Source organism: Oncorhynchus keta, unplaced genomic scaffold (genome assembly GCF_023373465.1).
Source record: "Oncorhynchus keta strain PuntledgeMale-10-30-2019 unplaced genomic scaffold, Oket_V2 Un_contig_4578_pilon_pilon, whole genome shotgun sequence".
Classification (NCBI taxonomy): Eukaryota; Metazoa; Chordata; class Actinopteri; order Salmoniformes; family Salmonidae; genus Oncorhynchus; species Oncorhynchus keta.
Window position 1 is genome coordinate 1 of NW_026287856.1, and position 20147 is coordinate 20147.

General features: G+C 45.9%; 1 protein-coding gene and 1 long non-coding RNA gene across 36 annotated transcripts in view; both read left to right on the plus strand.

Annotated features, from left to right (window-relative positions):
- Positions 1 to 12: 12 nt before the first annotated feature.
- Positions 13 to 3782, plus strand: LOC127924832 (uncharacterized). 35 transcript variants are annotated; one of them, XR_008118937.1, is made up of 4 exons: positions 13 to 29; positions 2202 to 2324; positions 3429 to 3531; positions 3759 to 3781. It is a non-coding gene; the product is annotated as an uncharacterized LOC127924832 (long non-coding RNA). The 35 variants fall into 35 exon arrangements; XR_008118938.1 differs by lacking the exon at positions 13 to 29 and adding an exon at positions 76 to 92; XR_008118939.1 differs by lacking the exon at positions 13 to 29 and adding an exon at positions 109 to 125.
- Positions 3783 to 3810: 28 nt separating this feature from the next.
- The window catches only part of LOC127924822 (probable E3 ubiquitin-protein ligase HERC1), a 39530-nt gene continuing 23193 nt past the window's right edge, over positions 3811 to 20147 (plus strand). Inside the window, exons 1-6 of the mRNA XM_052509443.1 lie at positions 3811 to 3928; positions 6180 to 6318; positions 8192 to 8363; positions 11007 to 11176; positions 12740 to 12905; positions 17341 to 17417. Coding sequence (XP_052365403.1) covers positions 8319 to 8363; positions 11007 to 11176; positions 12740 to 12905; positions 17341 to 17417 — 458 coding nt within the window. The 5' untranslated portion in view covers positions 3811 to 3928; positions 6180 to 6318; positions 8192 to 8318. The remainder of the gene's footprint in view (positions 3929 to 6179; positions 6319 to 8191; positions 8364 to 11006; positions 11177 to 12739; positions 12906 to 17340; positions 17418 to 20147) is intronic.

Genomic DNA, 20147 nt, shown 5'->3' on the forward strand with positions numbered 1-20147 from the left:
GATACACTAACAGGTACCAGGTCGGACAGGTGAGATACACTAACAGATACCAGGGACAGGTGAGATACACTAACAGGTACCAGGTCGGACAGGTGAGATACACTAACAGGTACCAGGTCGGACAGGTGAGATACACTAACAGGTACCAGGTCGGACAGGTGAGATACACTAACAGGTACCAGGTCGGACAGGTGAGATACACTAACAGGTACCAGGTCGGACAGGTGAGATACACTAACAGATACCAGGGACAGGTATACACTAACAGATACCAGGTCGGACATGAGATACACTAACAGATACCAGGGGACAGGTGAGATACACTAACAGATACCAGGGACAGGTGAGATACACTAACAGATACCAGGTCGGACAGGTGAGATACACTAACAGTACCAGGTCGGACAGGTACCAGGTAATATACACTAACAGGTACCAGGTCGGAAGGTGAGATACACTAACAGGTACCAGGGACAGGTGAGATACACTAACAGGTACCAGGTCGGACAGGTGATATACACTAACAGGTATGCCAGGGACAGGTGATATACACTAACAGGTACCAGGTCGGACAGGTGAGATACACTAACAGGTACCAGGTCGGACAGGTGAGATACACTAACAGATACCAGGTCGGACAGGTGAGATACACCAGGTACCAGGGGACAGGTGAGATACACTAACAGGTACCAGGTAATATACACTAACAGATACCAGGTCAGACAGGTGAGATACACTAACAGGTACCAGGTAATATACACTAACAGGTACCAGGTCGGACAGGTGAGATACACTAACAGGTACCAGGTCGGACAGGTGAGATACACTAACAGATACCAGGTCGGACAGGTGAGATACACTAACAGGTACCAGGTCGGACAGGTGAGATACACTAACAGATACCAGGTAAGGTGAGATACACTAACAGGTACCAGGTGATATACACTAACAGATACCAGGTCGGACAGGTGAGATACACTAACAGATACCAGGTAATATACACTAACAGATACCAGGTCGGACAGGTGAGATACACTAACAGGTACCAGGTAATATACACTAGCAGATACCAGGTCGGACAGGTGAGATACACTAACAGATACCAGGTAATATACACTAACAGATACCAGGTCGGACAGGTGAGATACACTAACAGATACCAGGTAATATACACTAACAGATACCAGGTCGGACAGGTGAGATACACTAACAGATACCAGGTCGGACAGGTGAGATACACTAACAGATACCAGGTCGGACAGGTGAGATACACTAACAGGTACCAGGTCGGACAGGTGAGATACACTAACAGGTACCAGGTAATATACACTAGCAGATACCAGGTCGGACAGGTGAGATACACTAACAGATACCAGGTCGGACAGGTGAGATACACTAACAGATACCAGGTCGGACAGGTGAGATACACTAACAGATACCAGGTCGGACAGGTGAGATACACTAACAGATACCAGGTCGGACAGGTGAGATACACTAACAGGTACCAGGTAATATACACTAGCAGATACCAGGTCGGACAGGTGAGATACACTAACAGATACCAGGTCGGACAGGTGAGATACACTAACAGATACCAGGTACCAGGGACAGGTGAGATACACTAACAGATACCAGGGACAGGTGAGATACACTAACAGATACCAGGTAATATACACTAACAGATACCAGGGACAGGTGAGATACACTAACAGATACCAGGTAATATACACTAACAGATACCAGGGAATGAGATACACTAACAGATACCAGGGACAGAGTAACAGAGATACACTAACAGATACCAGGATACCAGGGACAGGTGAGATACACTAACAGATACCAGGTCGGACAGGTGAGATACACTAACAGATAGGGACAGGTGAGATACACTAACAGATACCAGGGACAGGTGAGATACACTAACAGATACCAGGTCGGACAGGTGAGATACACTAACAGATACCAGGTGAGATACACTAACAGGTACCAGGTCGGACAGGTGAGATACACTAACAGATACCAGGTAATATACACTAACAGATACCAGGTCGGACAGGTGAGATACACTAACAATCACAATATAACAGCATAAAAAACACATTCTCTGAAAGCATTTGGTTTCGTTGTGTCAGGTAAACCAGGTCAAACACAGTTCAGGTATTGAACCACCTGACCCACGTCTGGTTCTGTCCGGTTCCCAGGTGGCGTGTGGTCTGAATCACACCGTAGCCGTCTCCGTCGATGGAATGATGGTCTGGGCCTTCGGAGACGGAGACTACGGGAAACTGGGCCTGGGGAATTCTACCGCCAAGTCCTCTCCTCAGGTATGTACGGTAGTGTTGACTGTCAGTCTGTTCCTCAGGTATGTACGGTAGTGTTGACAGTAGTAGTATATTCTGGCGGTAGTATATTCTGGCGGTTGTATATTCTGGCGGTAGTATATTCTGGCGGTAGTATATTCTGCGGTTTATATTCTGGCGGTAGTATATTCTGGCGGTAGTATATTCTGTTTATATTCTGGCGGTAGTATATTCTGTTTATATTCTGGCGGTAGTATATTCTGTTTATATTCTGGCGGTAGTATATTCTGGCGGTAGTATATTCTGTTTATATTCTGGCGGTAGTATATTCTGGCGGTAGTATATTCTGCGGTAGTATATTCTGTTTATATTCTGGCGGTTGTATATTCTGGCGGTAGTATATTCTGTTGGTAGTATATTCTGGCGGTTGTATATTCTGGCGGTAGTATATTCTGGCGGTAGTATATTCTGCGTTGGTAGTATATTCTGGCGGTTGTATATTCTGGCGGTAGTATATTCTGTTTATATTCTGGCGGTTGTATATTCTGGCGGTAGTATATTCTGCGGTAGTATATTCTGGCGGTAGTATATTCTGGCGGTTGTATATTCTGGCGGTAGTATATTCTGGCGGTTGTATATTCTGGCGGTAGTATATTCTGGCGGTAGTATATTCTGGCGGTAGTATATTCTGGCGGTAGTATATTCTGGTGGTAGTATATTCTGGCGGTAGTATATTCTGGTGGTAGTATATTCTGGCGGTAGTATATTCTGTTTATATTCTGGCGGTAGTATATTCTGGCGGTAGTATATTCTGTTTATATTCTGGCGGTAGTATATTCTGGCGGTAGTATATTCTGTAGTATATTCTGTTTTATAGTATATTCTGTATATTCTGGCGGTAGTATATTCTGTAGTATATTCTGTATATCTTATAGTATATTCTGGCGGTAGTATATTCTGTCTATTAGTATATTCTGTGTATATTCTGTCTATAGTATATTCTGTGTGTATATTCTGTGTATATTCTGTGTATATTGTCTCTTGCAGCGCCATATTCACCAAGTCATATTCCAGTTGTGTGTGAATCACGTTGTTGTTGTTGTTGTTGTCGTTGTTGTTGTTCCACAGAAGGTGGACGTTCTCTGTGGCCTCGGCATCAAGAAGGTGTCCTGTGGAACTCAGTTCTCTGTTGCCCTCACTAAAGATGGCAACGTGTACACGTTCGGACAAGGTCTGGATATGATGCACCACACACTGTTCAGTTCCAACAGATAACATAGAAATATTATAGAATAGAACATGCTGAGGCATTTCTATATTATTTTCATCGTCCGTCTTGATTCTTGACCCCCCCAAAAAAATATCCGGTCTACTTTAGACATAACATACAGAATGTGTCTTTGTTAGCCTGTAACACCCCTCATCAATCCTGTGTATATTCCCCCCTAGTCTATTCAGACCGACTGATAGGGCTGCCGGAGTATATTCGGGCCAGGAAGTATATCCCCAGGTGGTGCCAGCTCTGTCTGACGTGTTTATACAGGATGTGGCTGTGGGGGGCCGGAAGTACACTGGTCCTGTCCTCCACAGGAGAGGTCTATACCTGGGGCAGCAATTCAGAGGGACAGGTAGAATACAACTCATACCCACACTGGGACAGGTAGTCACATTCTGGCAGGGACAGGTACTCACACCCTACAGGGACAGGTATCATTCCCACACAGGGACAGGTACTATACCCACACAGGGACAGGTACTCACACCCTACAGGGATAGGTGTCACACCCATACAGGGATAGGTACTCATACCCACACAGGGACAGGTACTCACACCCACACAGGGACAGGTACTCACACCCACACAGGAACAGGTACTCATACCCACACAGGGACAGGTACTCACACCCACACAGGGACAGGTGTATATTCACCCACACAGGGACAGGTACTGCACATTCACTACAGGGACAGGTACTCACACCCACACAGGGACAGGTACTCACACCCACACAGGGACAGGTACTCACACCCACACAGGGACAGGTGCTCACACCCACACAGGGACAGATTTGTGTCTCTGTTCTCTCTGTCTCCTAGTTGGGTCTTGATCTGTGTCTCTCTGTCTCCTAGTTGGGTCTTGATCTGTGTCTCTATGTTCTCTCTGTCTCCTAGTTGGGTCTTGATCTGTGTCTCTGTTCTCTCTGTCTCCTAGTTGGGTCTTGATCTGTGTCTCTTTTCTCTCTGTCTCCTAGTTGGGTCTTGATCTGTGTCTCTGTCTCCTAGTTGGGTCTTGATCTGTGTCTCCTAGTTGGGTCTTGATCTGTGTCTCGATGTTCTCTGTCTGTCTCCTAGTTGGGTCTTGATCTGTGTCTCTGTTCTCTCTGTCTCCTAGTTGGGTCTTGATCTGTGTCTCTGTTCTCTCTGTCTCCTAGTTGGGTCTTGATCTGTGTCTCTGTTCTCTCTGTCTCCTAGTTGGGTCTTGATCAGTGTCTCTGTTCTCTCTGTCTCCTAGTTGGGTCTTGATCTGTGTCTCTGTTCTCTCTGTCTCCTAGTTGGGTCTTGATCAGTGTCTCTGTCTCCTAGTTGGGTCTTGATCTGTGTCTCTGTCTCCTAGTTGGGTCTTGACAGTGTCTCTGCTCACTCTGTCTCCTAGTTGGATCTTGATCAGTGTCTCTGTCTCACTAGTTGGGTCTTGATCTGTGGGACTGTTCTCTCTGTCTCCTAGTTGGATCAGGGACAGGTCTCTTTTCTCTCTGTCACTAGTTGGGACTTGACTCTCTGTCTCCTAGGGGGTCTTGATCTGTGTCTCTGTTCTCTCTGTCTCCTAGTTGGGCTGTGTCTGATCTGGTCTCTATTTTCTCTCTGTCTCCAGTTGGGTCTTGATCAGTGTCTCTGTTCTCTCTGTCTCCTAGGGACAGGTCTTGATCAGTGGACATTTTCTCTGTCTCCTAGTTGGGTCTTGATCAGTGGACATTTACTCTCTGTCTCCTAGTTGGGTCTTGATCAGTGACAGGTTCTCTCTGTCACACTAGGGACAGGTCTTGATCAGTGTCACTATTTTCTCTCTGTACTCCTAGTTGGGTCTTGATCTGTGTACTCTCTGTCTCCTAGTTGGGTCTTGATCTGTGTCTCTGTTCTCTCTGTCTCCTAGTTGGGTCTTGATCTGTGTCTCTGTCCCTAGTTGGGTCTTGATCTGTGTCTCTCTGTCTCCTAGTTGGGTCTTGATCTGTGTCTCTGTTCTCTCTGTCTCCTAGTTGGGTCTTGATCAGTGTCTCTATTTTCTCTCTGTCTCCTACACAGGGTCTTGATCTGTGTCTCTCTGTCTCCTAGTACAACACACACCCACACAGGGGGTTTGATCAGTGTCTCTGTTCTCTCTGTCTCCTAGTTGGGTCTTGACAGTGTCTCTATTTTCTCTCTGTCTCCTAGGTCTTGACAGTGTCTCTCTGTCCCCTAGTTGGGTCTTGATCTGTGTCTCTGTTCTCTCTGTCTCCTAGTTGGGTCTTGATCTGTGTCTCTCTGTCTCCTAGTTGGGTCTTGATCTGTGTCTCTCTGTCTCCTAGTTGGGTCTTGATCTGTGTCTCTGTTCTCTCTGTCTCCTAGTTGGGTCTTGATCTGTGTCTCTATTTTCTCTCTGTCTCCTAGTTGGGTCTTGATCTGTGTCTCTCTGTCTCCTAGTTGGGTCTTGATCTGTGTCTCTCTGTCTCCTAGTTGGGTCTTGATCAGTGTCTCTGTCTCCTAGTTGGGTCTTGATCAGTGTCTCTGTCTCCTAGTTGGGTCTTGATCTGTGTCTCTGTTCTCTCTGTCTCCTAGTTGGGTCTTGATCTGTGTCTCTCTGTCTCCTAGTTGAGTCTTGATCTGTGTCTCTCTGTCTCCTAGTTGGGTCTGGGCCACACCAACCATGTGAGAGAGCCCACCCTGGTGACATCACTACAGGGGAAGGACATTCACCAGGTCTCTGCTGGTCGCTGTCACTCTGCTGCCTGGACCGCTCCGTCTGTCCCTCCCCGGGCTCCGGGTAAACACACACACACACACACACACACACACACACACACACACACATATATATATATATATATATATATACATATATATATATATATATACACACACACACACACACACACACACACACACACACACACACACACACATATATATATATACACACACACATAGACACACACACACACACACACACACACACACACACACACACACACACACACACAGACACACACACATATATATATATATATACACACACACACACACACACACACACACATATATATATACACACAGACACACACACACACACACACATATATATACACACACACACACACATAGATATACACACACACACACACACACACACACACACACACACACACACACACACACACACATATATAGACACACACACACACACACATTAATATACACACACACACACACACACACACACACACACACACACACACACACACACACACACACACACACACACACACACACACACACACACACACACACACACACACACACACACATACACACACACACACACACACACACACACACATACACACACACACACACACACACACACACACACACACAGACACACACACACACACACACACACACACACACACACAGACACACACACACACACACACACACACACACACACACACACACACATATACACATACACACACACACACACATACACACACACACACACACACACACACACACACACACACACACACACACACACACACACACACACACACACACAGACACACACACATAGACACACACACACACACACACACACACACACACACACACAGACACACACACACACACATAGACACACACACACACACACAGCAGGCAGTCTCTCTCCTTCAGTCAACACGTGGACTGACAGCCTCTGTACCTGTTGAGGTGTTTAATGGTCAGGTACTTTAACATGGAGTCATCATATCTCCAACTCTAGATGGCAGTAAATTCCACCTACCTTCTGATGAAATGGGGTGTGTTCTGATCTCAGGGTCATCAGTCAATAGTGTCCTGAAATAAACCCTCCCCAACTCTAGATGGCTCTCTCTCTCTCTCTCTCTCTCTCTCTCTCTCTGTCTCTCTCTCCCTCCCTCCCCCCTTCCTCTTCTGACCTCCAGGGTCATCAGTCAATAGTCTCTGATAACATCCCTCTCCTCTCTCTCTCCCTCTCCCTCCCTCCCTCCTCTCTCTCCCTCTCCCCTCTCCCTCTTCCTCCCTCCCTCCCCCTCTCTCTCTCTCTCTCTCTCTCTCTCTCTCTCCCTCCCCCCTCCCTCCCTCTCCTCTCCTCTCTCTCCTCCCTCCCTCCCTCTTTCTGCCCCTCTCTCAGGTTCCTCTCTCCCTCCCTCCCCCTTCCTCTCTCTCTCCCTCTCTCTCTCCTCTCTCTCTCTCTCTCTCTCTCCTCTCTCTCTCTCTCTCTCTCCCTCCCTCCCCCCTTCCTCTCTCCCCCCTTCCTCTCTCCCTCCCTCCCCCTTCCTCCCCTCTCCCTCTCTCTCTCCCTCCTCTCTCTCTCTCTCTCTCTCCTCTCTCTCTCTCCCTCCCTCCCCCCTTCCTCTCTCTCTCCTGCCTCTCTCTCTCTCTCTCTCCCCTCCCTCTCTCTCTCTCTCCCTCTCCCTCTCTCTCTCTCTCTCCCTCTCTCTCTCTCTCTTGTCCCTCCCTCCCCCTTCCTCTCCCCCAGGTCTCTCTCCCTGCCCTCTCTCCCTCCCTCTCTCTCTCCCTCCCTCCCCCCTTTCTCTCTGTCTCTCTGTCTCTCTCTCTCCCTCCCTCCCTCCCTCTCTGTCTTTGACATGTGTTTGTTCTGCCCCCGTCTCCAGGTTCCTCCGTACCCCTCCAGCTCGGCCTGCCGTCAGCGGTGCCTCCCCAGTTCAGCTCTCTGAGAGAGGTCAGCATGGAGGCAGTCCTCAACCCAGACTACGTGTTCTTTATCACTTCTCTGACCTCATGTACTCATCATGGAGATTACTCAACCTCAGCCCCAACAACCAGGTAACCACCCCTCCCTCAACCTCAGCCCCAACAACCAGGTAACCACCCTCACTCAACCTCAGCCCCAACAACCAGGTAACCACCCCTCCTCAACCTCAGCCCCAACAACCAGGTACCACCCCTCCCTCAACCTCAGCCCCAACAACCAGGTAACCACCCTCCCTCAACCTCAGCCCCAACAACCAGGTACACACCCCTCCCTCAACCTCAGCCCCAACAACCAGGTAACCACCCCTCCCTCAACCTCAGCCCCAACAACCAGGTACACACCCCTTACTCAACCTCAGCCCCAACAACCAGGTAACCACCCCTCACTCAACCTCAGCCCCAACAACCAGGTAACCACCCCTCACTCAACCTCAGCCCCAACAACCAGGTAACCACCCCCCCTCAACCTCAGCCCCAACAACCAGGTACACACCCCTCCCTCAACCTCAGCCCCAACAACCAGGTACACACACCTCCTCAACCTCAGCCCCAACAACCAGGTACACACCTCACTCAACCTCAGCCCCAACAACCAGGTACACACACCTCACTCAACCTCAGCCCCAACAACCAGGTACACACCCTCACTCAACCTCAGCCCCAACAACCAGGTACACACCCTCCCTCAACCTCAGCCCCAACAACCAGGTACACACCCCTCACTCAACCTCAGCCCCAACAACCAGGTAACCACCCCTCCTCAACCTCAGCCCCAACAACCAGGTAACCACACCTCACTCAACCTCAGCCCCAACAACCAGGTACACACCCCTCCCTCAACCTCAGCCCCAACAACCAGGTAACCACCCCTCCCTCAACCTCAGCCCCAACAACCAGGTACACACCCCTCCCTCAACCTCAGCCCCAACAACCAGGTAACCACCCCTCCCTCAACCTCGGCCCCAACAACCAGGTACACACCCCTCCCTCAACCTCAGTCCCAACAACCAGGTACACACCCCTCACTCAACCTCAGCCCCAACAACCAGGTACACACCCCTCCCTCAACCTCAGCCCCAACAACCAGGTACACACCCCTCACTCAACCTCAGCCCCAACAACCAGGTAACCACCCCTCACTCAACCTCAGCCCCAACAACCAGGTAACCACCCCTCACTCAACCTCAGCCCCAACAACCAGGTAACCACCCCTCACTCAACCTCAGCCCCAACAACCAGGTAACACACCCCTCACTCAACCTCAGCCCCAACAACCAGGTAACACCCCTCACTCAACCTCAGCCCCAACAACCAGGTACACACCCCTCCCTCAACCTCAGCCCCAACAACCAGGTACACACCCCTCCCTCAACCTCAGCCCCAACAACCAGGTACACACCCCTCACTCAACCTCAGCCCCAACAACCAGGTAACCACCCCTCACTCAACCTCAGCCCCAACAACCAGGTACACACCCCTCACTCAACCTCAGCCCCAACAACCAGGTACACACCCCTCACTCAACCTCAGCCCCAACAACCAGGTAACCACCCCTCACTCAACCTCAGCCCCAACAACCAGGTAACCACCCCTCCCTCAACCTCAGCCCCAACAACCAGGTAACCACCCCTCACTCAACCTCAGCCCCAACAACCAGGTAACCACCCCTCACTCAACCTCAGCCCCAACAACCAGGTAACCACCCCTCCCTCAACCTCAGCCCCAACAACCAGGTAACCACCCCTCCCTCAACCTCAGCCCCAACAACCAGGTAACCACCCCTCACTCAACCTCAGCCCCAACAACCACACCTCACTCAACCTCAGCCCCAACAACCACACCTCACACAACCTCAGCCCCAACAACCAGGTACACACCCCTCACTCCACCTCAGCCCCAACAACCAGGTACACACCCCTCACTCAACCTCAGCCCCAACAACCAGGTAACCACCCCTCACTCAACCTCAGCCCCAACAACCAGGTAACCACCCCTCCTCAACCTCAGCCCCAACAACCAGGTACACACCCCTCACTCAACCTCAGCCCCAACAACCAGGTACACACCCCTCACTCAACCTCAGCCCCAACAACCAGGTACACACACCTCACTCAGCCCCAACAACCAGGTAACCACCCCTCACTCAACCTCGGCCCCAACAACCAGGTACACACCCCTCCCTCAACCTCAGTCCCAACAACCAGGTACACACCCCTCACTCAACCTCAGTCCCAACAACCAGGTACACACCCCTCACTCAACCTCAGTCCCAACAACCAGGTACACACCCCTCACTCAACCTCAGCCCCAACAACCAGGTACACACCCCTCCCTCAACCTCAGTCCCAACAACCAGGTACACACACCTCACCTCACACACCTCACCTCACCACACACACCTCACTCAACCTCAGCCCTACTCTCTACTGTATAATCCTGTATTGTATCAACCTCAGCCCTACTCTCTACTGTATAATCCTGTATTGTATCAACCTCAGCCCTACTCTCTACTGTATAATCCTGTATTGTATCAACCTCAGCCCTACTCTCTACTGTATAATCCTGTATTGTATCAACCTCAGCCCTACTCTCTACTGTATAATCCTGTATTGTATCAACCTCAGCCCTACTCTCTACTGTATAATCCTGTATTGATTGTCCATTATGATTCAAGACATCTGACTCATTCCTCTCTACTGTGTGTGTCTGTTTCAGAGCTGTACGTCCCACTACAACACAGGGACGTGGGGCATCGTCCAGGGCCAGTTGAGGCCCCTGCTGGCCCCCAGAGTCTATACTCTCCCCATGGTGAGGTCCATAGGGAAGACTATGGTGCAAGGAAAGAACTATGGACCCCAAATCACTGTCAAAAGGATCTCCACACGGTATGTCCACTATCCTAGAGGAGTAGAGATGTTCTCCTCACGGTCTGTCCACTATCCTAGAGGAGTAGAGATGTAGAGGTTCTCCTCACGGTCTGTCCACTGTCCTAGAGGAGTAGAGATGTAGAGATGGTTCTCCTAGAGGAGTAGAGATGTTCTCACGGTCTGTCCACTGTCCTAGAGGAGTAGAGATGTAGAGGTTCTCCTCACGGTCTGTCCACTATCCTAGAGGAGTAGAGATGTTCTCCTCACGGTCTGTCCACTGTCCTAGAGGAGTAGAGATGTAGAGGTTCTCCTCACGGTCTGTCCACTATCCTAGAGGAGTAGAGATGTTCTCCTCACGGTCTGTCCACTATCCTAGAGGAGTAGAGATGTTCTCCTCACGGTCTGTCTCACGGTCTGTGTTTATGTTATGATGTCTGCTCGGTACGGCAGTATGAAATGCAGTGTGTTTATGTTACATTGAGATTCAACTAATTGTTCTCTGCCTCCCTTTTTCATCATCTTCCTCTGCCTCTCTCTCTCTCTCTCTCTCCCTCCTCTCCTTCCTCTACCTTCTCTCCACTGTCCTCTCCTCTCTGTCCACTGTCCTCTCTCTCTCCACTATCCTAGAGGAGTAGAGATGTAGAGGTTCTCTCTCTCTCTCTCTCTCCACTCTCTCTCTCTCTCTCTGTTCTCCTCCTTCCTCTACCTTCTCTTGGTCTGCAGTGTGTTTATGATGTCTCTCCTCTATGCCTTCTCTCTCTCTCTCTCTCTCTCTCTCTCTCTCTCTCAGTATGAAATCAGTGTGTTTATGATCTCTCTCCCCCTCCCTCTCTCTCCATCCTCTACCAGTATGAAATGCAGTGTGTTTATGTTCATTGAGATTCAACTAATTGTTCTCTGCCTCCCTTTTTCATCATCTCTCTCTCTCTCTCTCTCTCTCTCTCTCTCTCTCTCTCTCTCTCTCTCTCTCTCTCTCCCCTCCCTCTCTCTCTCCATCCTCTACCTTCTCTCTCTCTCTCTCTCTCTCTCTCTCTCTCCCTCCCTCTCCTTCCTCTACCTTCTCTCTCTCTCTCTCTCTCTCTCTCTCTCTCTCTCTCTCTCTCTCTCTCTCTCTCCCTCCTCTCTCTCTCCATCCTCTACTTCTCTCTCTCTCTCTCTCTCTCTCTCTCTCTCTCTCTCTCTCTCTCTCTCTCCCTCTCTCTCCTTCCTCTACCTTCTCTCTCTCCATCCTCTACCTTCTCTCCATCCTCTACCTATCTCTGTCTCTCTCTACCTTCTCTCTCTCCATCCTCTACCTTCTCTCTCTCTCTCTACCTTCTCTCTCTCTCCATCCTCTACCTTCTCCCTCTCTCTCTCTCCATCCTCTACCTTCTCTCCATCCTCTACCTATCTCTGTCTCTCTCTCTCTCTCTCCCTCTCTCTCTCCCTCCATTCTCTACCTCCGCCATCTCTCTCTGCCTTTCTCTCCATCCTCTACCTCCTCCCCCTATCTCTCTCCATCCTCTCTCTCTTTCTTTCTCTTTCTTTCTCTCTCTGCCCCTCTCTCTGCCTCTCTCTCCATCCTCCTCTCTTTCTGTCCAGGGGTCGTAAGTGTAAGCCCATCTTTGTGCAGATAGCCCGTCAGGTGGTCAAGCTGAATGCGTCTGACCTGCGGCTGCCGTCCAGGGCCTGGAAGGTCAAGCTGGTGGGGGAGGGGGCCGACGATGCTGGAGGGGTGTTTGATGACACCATCACTGAGATGTGTCAGGTAGAGTAACAGTTTAACTACAGTAGAGTTTACAGTAAGATGTTAGGTAGAGTAACAGGTTAACTACAGTAGAGTTTACAGTAAGATGTCAGGTAGATTAACAGTTTAACTACAGTAGAGTTTACAGTAAGATGTGTCAGTTACAGTAGAGTTTACAGTAAGATGTTAGGTAGAGTAACAGTTTAACTACAGTAGAGTTTACAGTTAGATGTGTCAGTTACAGTAGAGTTTACAGTAAGATGTTAGGTAGAGTAACAGTTTAACTACAGTAGAGTTTACAGTTAGATGTGTCAGTTACAGTAGAGTTTACAGTAAGATGTTAGGTAGAGTAACAGTTTAACTACAGTAGAGTTTACAGTTAGATGTGTCAGTTACAGTAGAGTTTACAGTAAGCTGTGTCAGTTACATTAGAGTTTACAGTTAGATGTGTCAGTTACAGTAGAGTTTACAGTTAGATGTGTCAGTTACAGGTAGAGTTTACAGTTAGATGTGTCAGTTACAGTAGAGTTTACAGTTAGATGTGTCAGTTACAGGTAGAGTTTACAGTTAGATGTGTCAGTTACAGGTAGAGTTTACAGTTAGATGTGTCAGTTACAGTAGAGTTTATAGTTAGATGTGTCAGTTACAGTAGAGTTTACAGTTAGATGTGTCAGTTACAGGTAGAGTTTACAGTTAGATGTGTCAGTTACAGGTAGAGTTTACAGTTAGATGTGTCATTTACAGTAGAGTTTATAGTTAGATGTGTCAGTTACAGTAGAGTTTATAGTTAGATGTGTCAGTTACAGTAGAGTTTATAGTTAGATGTGTCATTTACAGAGTTTACAGTTAGATGTGTCAGTTACAGTAGAGTTTACAGTTAGATGTGTCAGTTACAGTAGAGTTTACAGTTAGATGTGTCAGTTACAGTAGAGTTTACAGTTAGATGTGTCAGTTACAGTAGAGTTTACAGTTAGATGTGTCAGTTACAGTAGAGTTTACAGTTAGATGTGTCAGTTACAGGTAGAGTTTACAGTTAGATGTGTCAGTTACAGGTAGAGTTTACAGTTAGATGTGTCAGGTAGAGTAACAGTTTAATGTGTCAGTACAGAGTTTACAGTTAGATGTGTCAGTTACAGTAGAGTTTACAGTTAGATGTGTCAGTTACAGGTAGAGTTTACAGTTAGATGTGTCAGTTACAGGTAGAGTTTACAGTTAGATGTGTCATTTACAGTAGAGTTTATAGTTAGATGTGTCAGTTACAGTAGAGTTTATAGTTAGATGTGTCAGTTACAGTAGAGTTTATAGTTAGATGTGTCAGTTACAGTAGAGTTTATAGTTAGATGTGTCAGTTACAGTAGAGTTTATAGTTAGATGTGTCATTTACAGAGTTTACAGTTAGATGTGTCAGTTACAGTAGAGTTACAGTAGAGTTTACAGTTAGATGTGTCAGTTACAGTAGAGTTTACAGTTAGATGTGTCAGTTACAGGTAGAGTTTACAGTTAGATGTGTCAGTTACAGGTAGAGTTTACAGTTAGATGTGTCAGGTAGAGTAACAGTTTAACTACAGTAGAGTTTACAGATAGATGTGTCAGTTACAGTAGAGTTTACAGTTAGATGTGTCAGTTACAGTAGAGTTTACAGTTAGATGTGTCAGTTACAGTAGAGTTTACAGTTAGATGTGTCAGTTACAGTAGAGTTTACAGTTAAGATGTGTCAGTTACAGTAGAGTTTACAGTTAGATGTGTCAGGTAGAGTAACAGTTTAACTACAGTAGAGTTTACAGATAGATGTGTCAGTTACAGTAGAGTTTACAGTTAGATGTGTCAGTTACAGTAGAGTTTACAGTTAGATGTGTCAGTTACAGTAGAGTTTACAGTTAGATGTGTCAGTTACAGTAGAGTTTACAGTTAAGATGTGTCAGTTACAGTAGAGTTTATAGTTAGATGTGTCAGTTACAGTAGAGTTTACAGTTAGATGTGTCAGTTACAGGTAGAGTTTACAGTTAGATGTGTCAGTTACAGGTAGAGTTTACAGTTAGATGTGTCATTTACAGTAGAGTTTATAGTTAGATGTGTCAGTTACAGTAGAGTTTATAGTTAGATGTGTCAGTTACAGTAGAGTTTATAGTTAGATGTGTCAGTTACAGTAGAGTTTATAGTTAGATGTGTCATTTACAGAGTTTACAGTTAGATGTGTCAGTTACAGTAGAGTTTACAGTTAGATGTGTCAGTTACAGTAGAGTTTACAGTTAGATGTGTCAGTTACAGTAGAGTTTACAGTTAGATGTGTCAGTTACAGTAGAGTTTACAGTTAGATGTGTCAGTTACAGGTAGAGTTTACAGTTAGATGTGTCAGTTACAGGTAGAGTTTACAGTTAGATGTGTCAGGTAGAGTTTAACAGTTTAACTACAGTAGAGTTTACAGATAGATGTGTCAGTTACAGTAGAGTTTACAGTTAGATGTGTCAGTTACAGGTAGAGTTTACAGTTAGATGTGTCAGTTACAGGTAGAGTTTACAGTTAGATGTGTCAGGTAGAGTAACAGTTTAACTACAGTAGAGTTTACAGATAGATGTGTCAGTTACAGTAGAGTTTACAGTTAGATGTGTCAGTTACAGGTAGAGTTTACAGTTAGATGTGTCAGTTACAGGTAGAGTTTACAGTTAGATGTGTCATTTACAGTAGAGTTTATAGTTAGATGTGTCAGTTACAGTAGAGTTTATAGTTAGATGTGTCAGTTACAGTAGAGTTTATAGTTAGATGTGTCAGTTACAGTAGAGTTTATAGTTAGATGTGTCATTTACAGAGTTTACAGTTAGATGTGTCAGTTACAGTAGAGTTTACAGTTAGATGTGTCAGTTACAGTAGAGTTTACAGTTAGATGTGTCAGTTACAGTAGAGTTTACAGTTAGATGTGTCAGGTAGAGTAACAGTTTAACTACAGTAGAGTTTACAGATAGATGTGTCAGTTACAGTAGAGTTTACAGTTAGATGTGTCAGTTACAGGTAGAGTTTACAGTTAGATGTGTCAGTTACAGGTAGAGTTTACAGTTAGATGTGTCATTTACAGTAGAGTTTATAGTTAGATGTGTCAGTTACAGTAGAGTTTATAGTTAGATGTGTCAGTTACAGTAGAGTTTATAGTTAGATGTGTCATTTACAGAGTTTACAGTTAGATGTGTCAGTTACAGTAGAGTTTACAGTTAGATGTGTCAGTTACAGTAGAGTTTACAGTTAGATGTGTCAGTTACAGTAGAGTTTACAGTTAGATGTGTCAGTTACAGTAGAGTTTACAGTTAGATGTGTCAGTTACAGTAGAGTTTACAGTTAGATGTGTCAGTTACAGTAGAGTTTACAGTTAGATGTGTCAGTTACATTAGAGTTTACAGTTAGATGTGTCAGTTACAGGTAGAGTTTACAGTTAGATGTGTCAGTTACAGGTAGAGTTTACAGTTAGATGTGTCAGGTAGAGTAACAGTTTAACTACAGTAGAGTTTACAGATAGATGTGTCAGTTACAGTAGAGTTTACAGTTAGATGTGTCAGTTACAGTAGAGTTTACAGTTAGATGTGTCAGTTACAGTAGAGTTTACAGTTAGATGTGTCAGTTACAGTAGAGTTCACAGTTAGATGCTGCAGGAGGTATTATTAACAATAGAATCAGTGACTGTACTACTGTTGATTTGATTTTATTTGATTTTTTATAAATAGTGAGACAGTAACAGTAGAATTAGTGACTATTATAAATAGTAGTGAGACAGTAACAGTAGAATTAGTGACTATTATAAATAGTAGTGAGATAGTAACAGTAGAATTAGTGACTATTATAAATAGTAGTGGGACAGTAACAGTAGAATTAGTGACTATTATAAATAGTAGTGAGACAGTGACTATTATAAATAGTAGTGGGACAGTAACAGTAGAATTAGTGACTATTATAAATAGTAGTGGGACATTAACAGTAGAATTAGTGACTGTATTATAAATAGTAGTGAGACAGTAACAGTAGAATTAGTGACTATTATAAATAGTAGTGGGACAGTAACAGTAGAATTAGTGACTATTATAAATAGTGAGACAGTAACAGTAGAATTAGTGACTGTATTATAAATAGTAGTGAGACAGTAACAGTAGAATTAGTGACTATTATAAATAGTGAGACAGTAACAGTAGAATTAGTGACTATTATAAATAGTGGGACAGTAACATACATTCTAAGTGGTTTGCTGTTTTATATTTGGGAACAAATCCTCAGTCTCAACCTGAAGTCATTTCCTTGTGGTGTCTGCACTATGTTCTTGTCTATTCTTCTGAGTTTATCCAAACTTCTTTACCAGAGGAATTTACTGGTTTCCTGAAATGTTCAACTAACAAATCGTGAGTCAGAAAAGTGATATTATTTAGAGACGGGCTGTGGACAGGATATCTTGTGAGACTGACGCCTATTTCCTGTGTAGGAGTTGGAGACTGGAGTAGTGGATCTCCTCATCCCCTCCCCCAACGCCACAGCTGAGGTGGGCTACAACAGAGACAGGTGAGGACTGGCTAGGACAGCAACAGAGACGCACAGTACCACAATACTGACACACTGTCTCATTACCAGTCACCATAGAGACAGTACCACATTACTGACACACTGTCTCATTACCAGTCACCATAGAGACAGTACCACATTACTGACACACTGTCTCATTACCAGTCACCATAGAGACAGTCTCATTACCAGTCACTCATTAGACAGTCACCATAGAGACACTGTCTCATTACCAGTCACCATAGAGACAGTACCACATTACTGACACACTGTCTCATTACCAGTCACCATAGAGACAGTACCACATTACTGACACACTGTCTCATTACCAGTCACCATAGAGACAGTACCACATTACTGACACACTGTCTCATTACCAGTCACCATAGAGACAGTACCACATTACTGACACGCTGTCTCATTACCAGTCACCATAGAGACGCTGTCTCATTACCAGTCACCATAGAGACGCTGTCTCATTACCAGTCACCATAGAGACACTGTCTCATTACCAGTCACCATAGAGACGCTGTCTCATTACCAGTCACCATAGAGACAGTACCACATTACTGACACACTGTCTCATTACCAGTCACCATAGAGACGCTGTCTCATTACCAGTCACCATAGAGACAGTACCACATTACTGACACACTGTCTCATTACCAGTCACCATAGAGACACTGTCTCATTACCAGTCACCATAGAGACAGTACCACATTACTGACACACTGTCTCATTACCAGTCACCATAGAGACAGTACCACATTACTGACACACTGTCTCATTACCAGTCACCATAGAGACAGTACCACATTACTGACACACTGTCTCATTACCAGTCACCATAGAGACAGTACCACATTACAGTCACCTGTCTCATTACCAGTCACCATAGAGACAGTACCACATCACATGACACACTGTCTCATTACCAGTCACCATAGAGACGCTGTCTCATTACCAGTCACCATAGAGACAGTACCACATTACTGACACGCTGTCTCATTACCAGTCACCATAGAGACAGTACCACAATACCACGCTGTCTCATTACCAGTCACCATGACACGCTGTCTCATTACCAGTCACCATAGAGACAGTACCACATTACTGACACGCTGTCTCATTACCAGTCACCATAGAGACAGTACCACATTACTGACACACTGTCTCATTACCAGTCACCATAGAGACGCTGTCTCATTACCAGTCACCATAGAGACAGTACCACATTACTGACACACTGTCTCATTACCAGTCACCATAGAGACGCTGTCTCATTACCAGTCACCATAGAGACAGTACCACATTACTGACACGCTGTCTCATTACCAGTCACCATAGAGACAGTGCCACATTACTGACACACTGTCTCATTACCAGTCACCATAGAGACAGTACCACATTACTGACACACTGTCTCATTACCAGTCACCATAGAGACGCTGTCTCATTACCAGTCACCATAGAGACAGTACCACATTACTGACACACTGTCTCATTACCAGTCACCATAGAGACAGTACCACATTACTGACACGCTGTCTCATTACCAGTCACCATAGAGACAGTACCACATTACTGACACACTGTCTCATTACCAGTCACCATAGAGACGCTGTCTCATTACCAGTCACCATAGAGACGCTGTCTCATTACCAGTCACCATAGAGACACTGTCTCATTACCAGTCACCATAGAGACGCTGTCTCATTACCAGTCACCATAGAGACAGCACCACATTACTGACACGCTGTCTCATTACCAGTCACCATAGAGACAGTACCACATTACTGACACACTGTCTCATTACCAGTCACCATAGAGACAGTACCACATTACTGACACGCTGTCTCATTACCAGTCACCATAGAGACAGTACCACATTACTGACACGCTGTCTCATTACCAGTCACCATAGAGACAGTACCACAATACTGACACGCTGTCTCATTACCAGTCACCATAGAGACAGTACCACATTACTGCTGTCTCATTACCAGTCACCATAGAGACAGTATACTGACACGCTGTCTCATTACCAGTCACCATAGAGACAGTACCACATTACTGACACACTGTCTCATTACCAGTCACCATAGAGACAGTACCACATTACTGACACGCTGTCTCATTACCAGTCACCATAGAGACAGCACCACATTACTGACACGCTGTCTCATTACCAGTCACCATAGAGACAGTACCACATACTACTGTCTCATAGAGACAGTACCACACTGTCTCATTACCAGTCACCATAGAGACAGTACCACATACTGACACACTGTCTCATTACCAGTCACCATAGAGACAGTACCACATGACACACTGTCTCATTACCAGTCACCATAGAGACAGTACCACAGTGCCACATTACTGACACGCTGTCTCATTACCAGTCACCATAGAGACAGTACCACATTACTGACACGCTGTCTCATTACCAGTCACCATAGAGACAGTACCACATTACTGACACGCTGTCTCATTACCAGTCACCATAGAGACAGTACCACATTACTGACACACTGTCTCATTACCAGTCACCATAGAGACAGTACCACATTACTGACACGCTGTCTCATTACCAGTCACCATAGAGACAGTACCACATTACTGACACACTGTCTCATTACCAGTCACCATAGAGACAGTACCACATTACTGACACACTGTCTCATTACCAGTCACCATAGAGACAGTACCACATTACTGACACGCTGT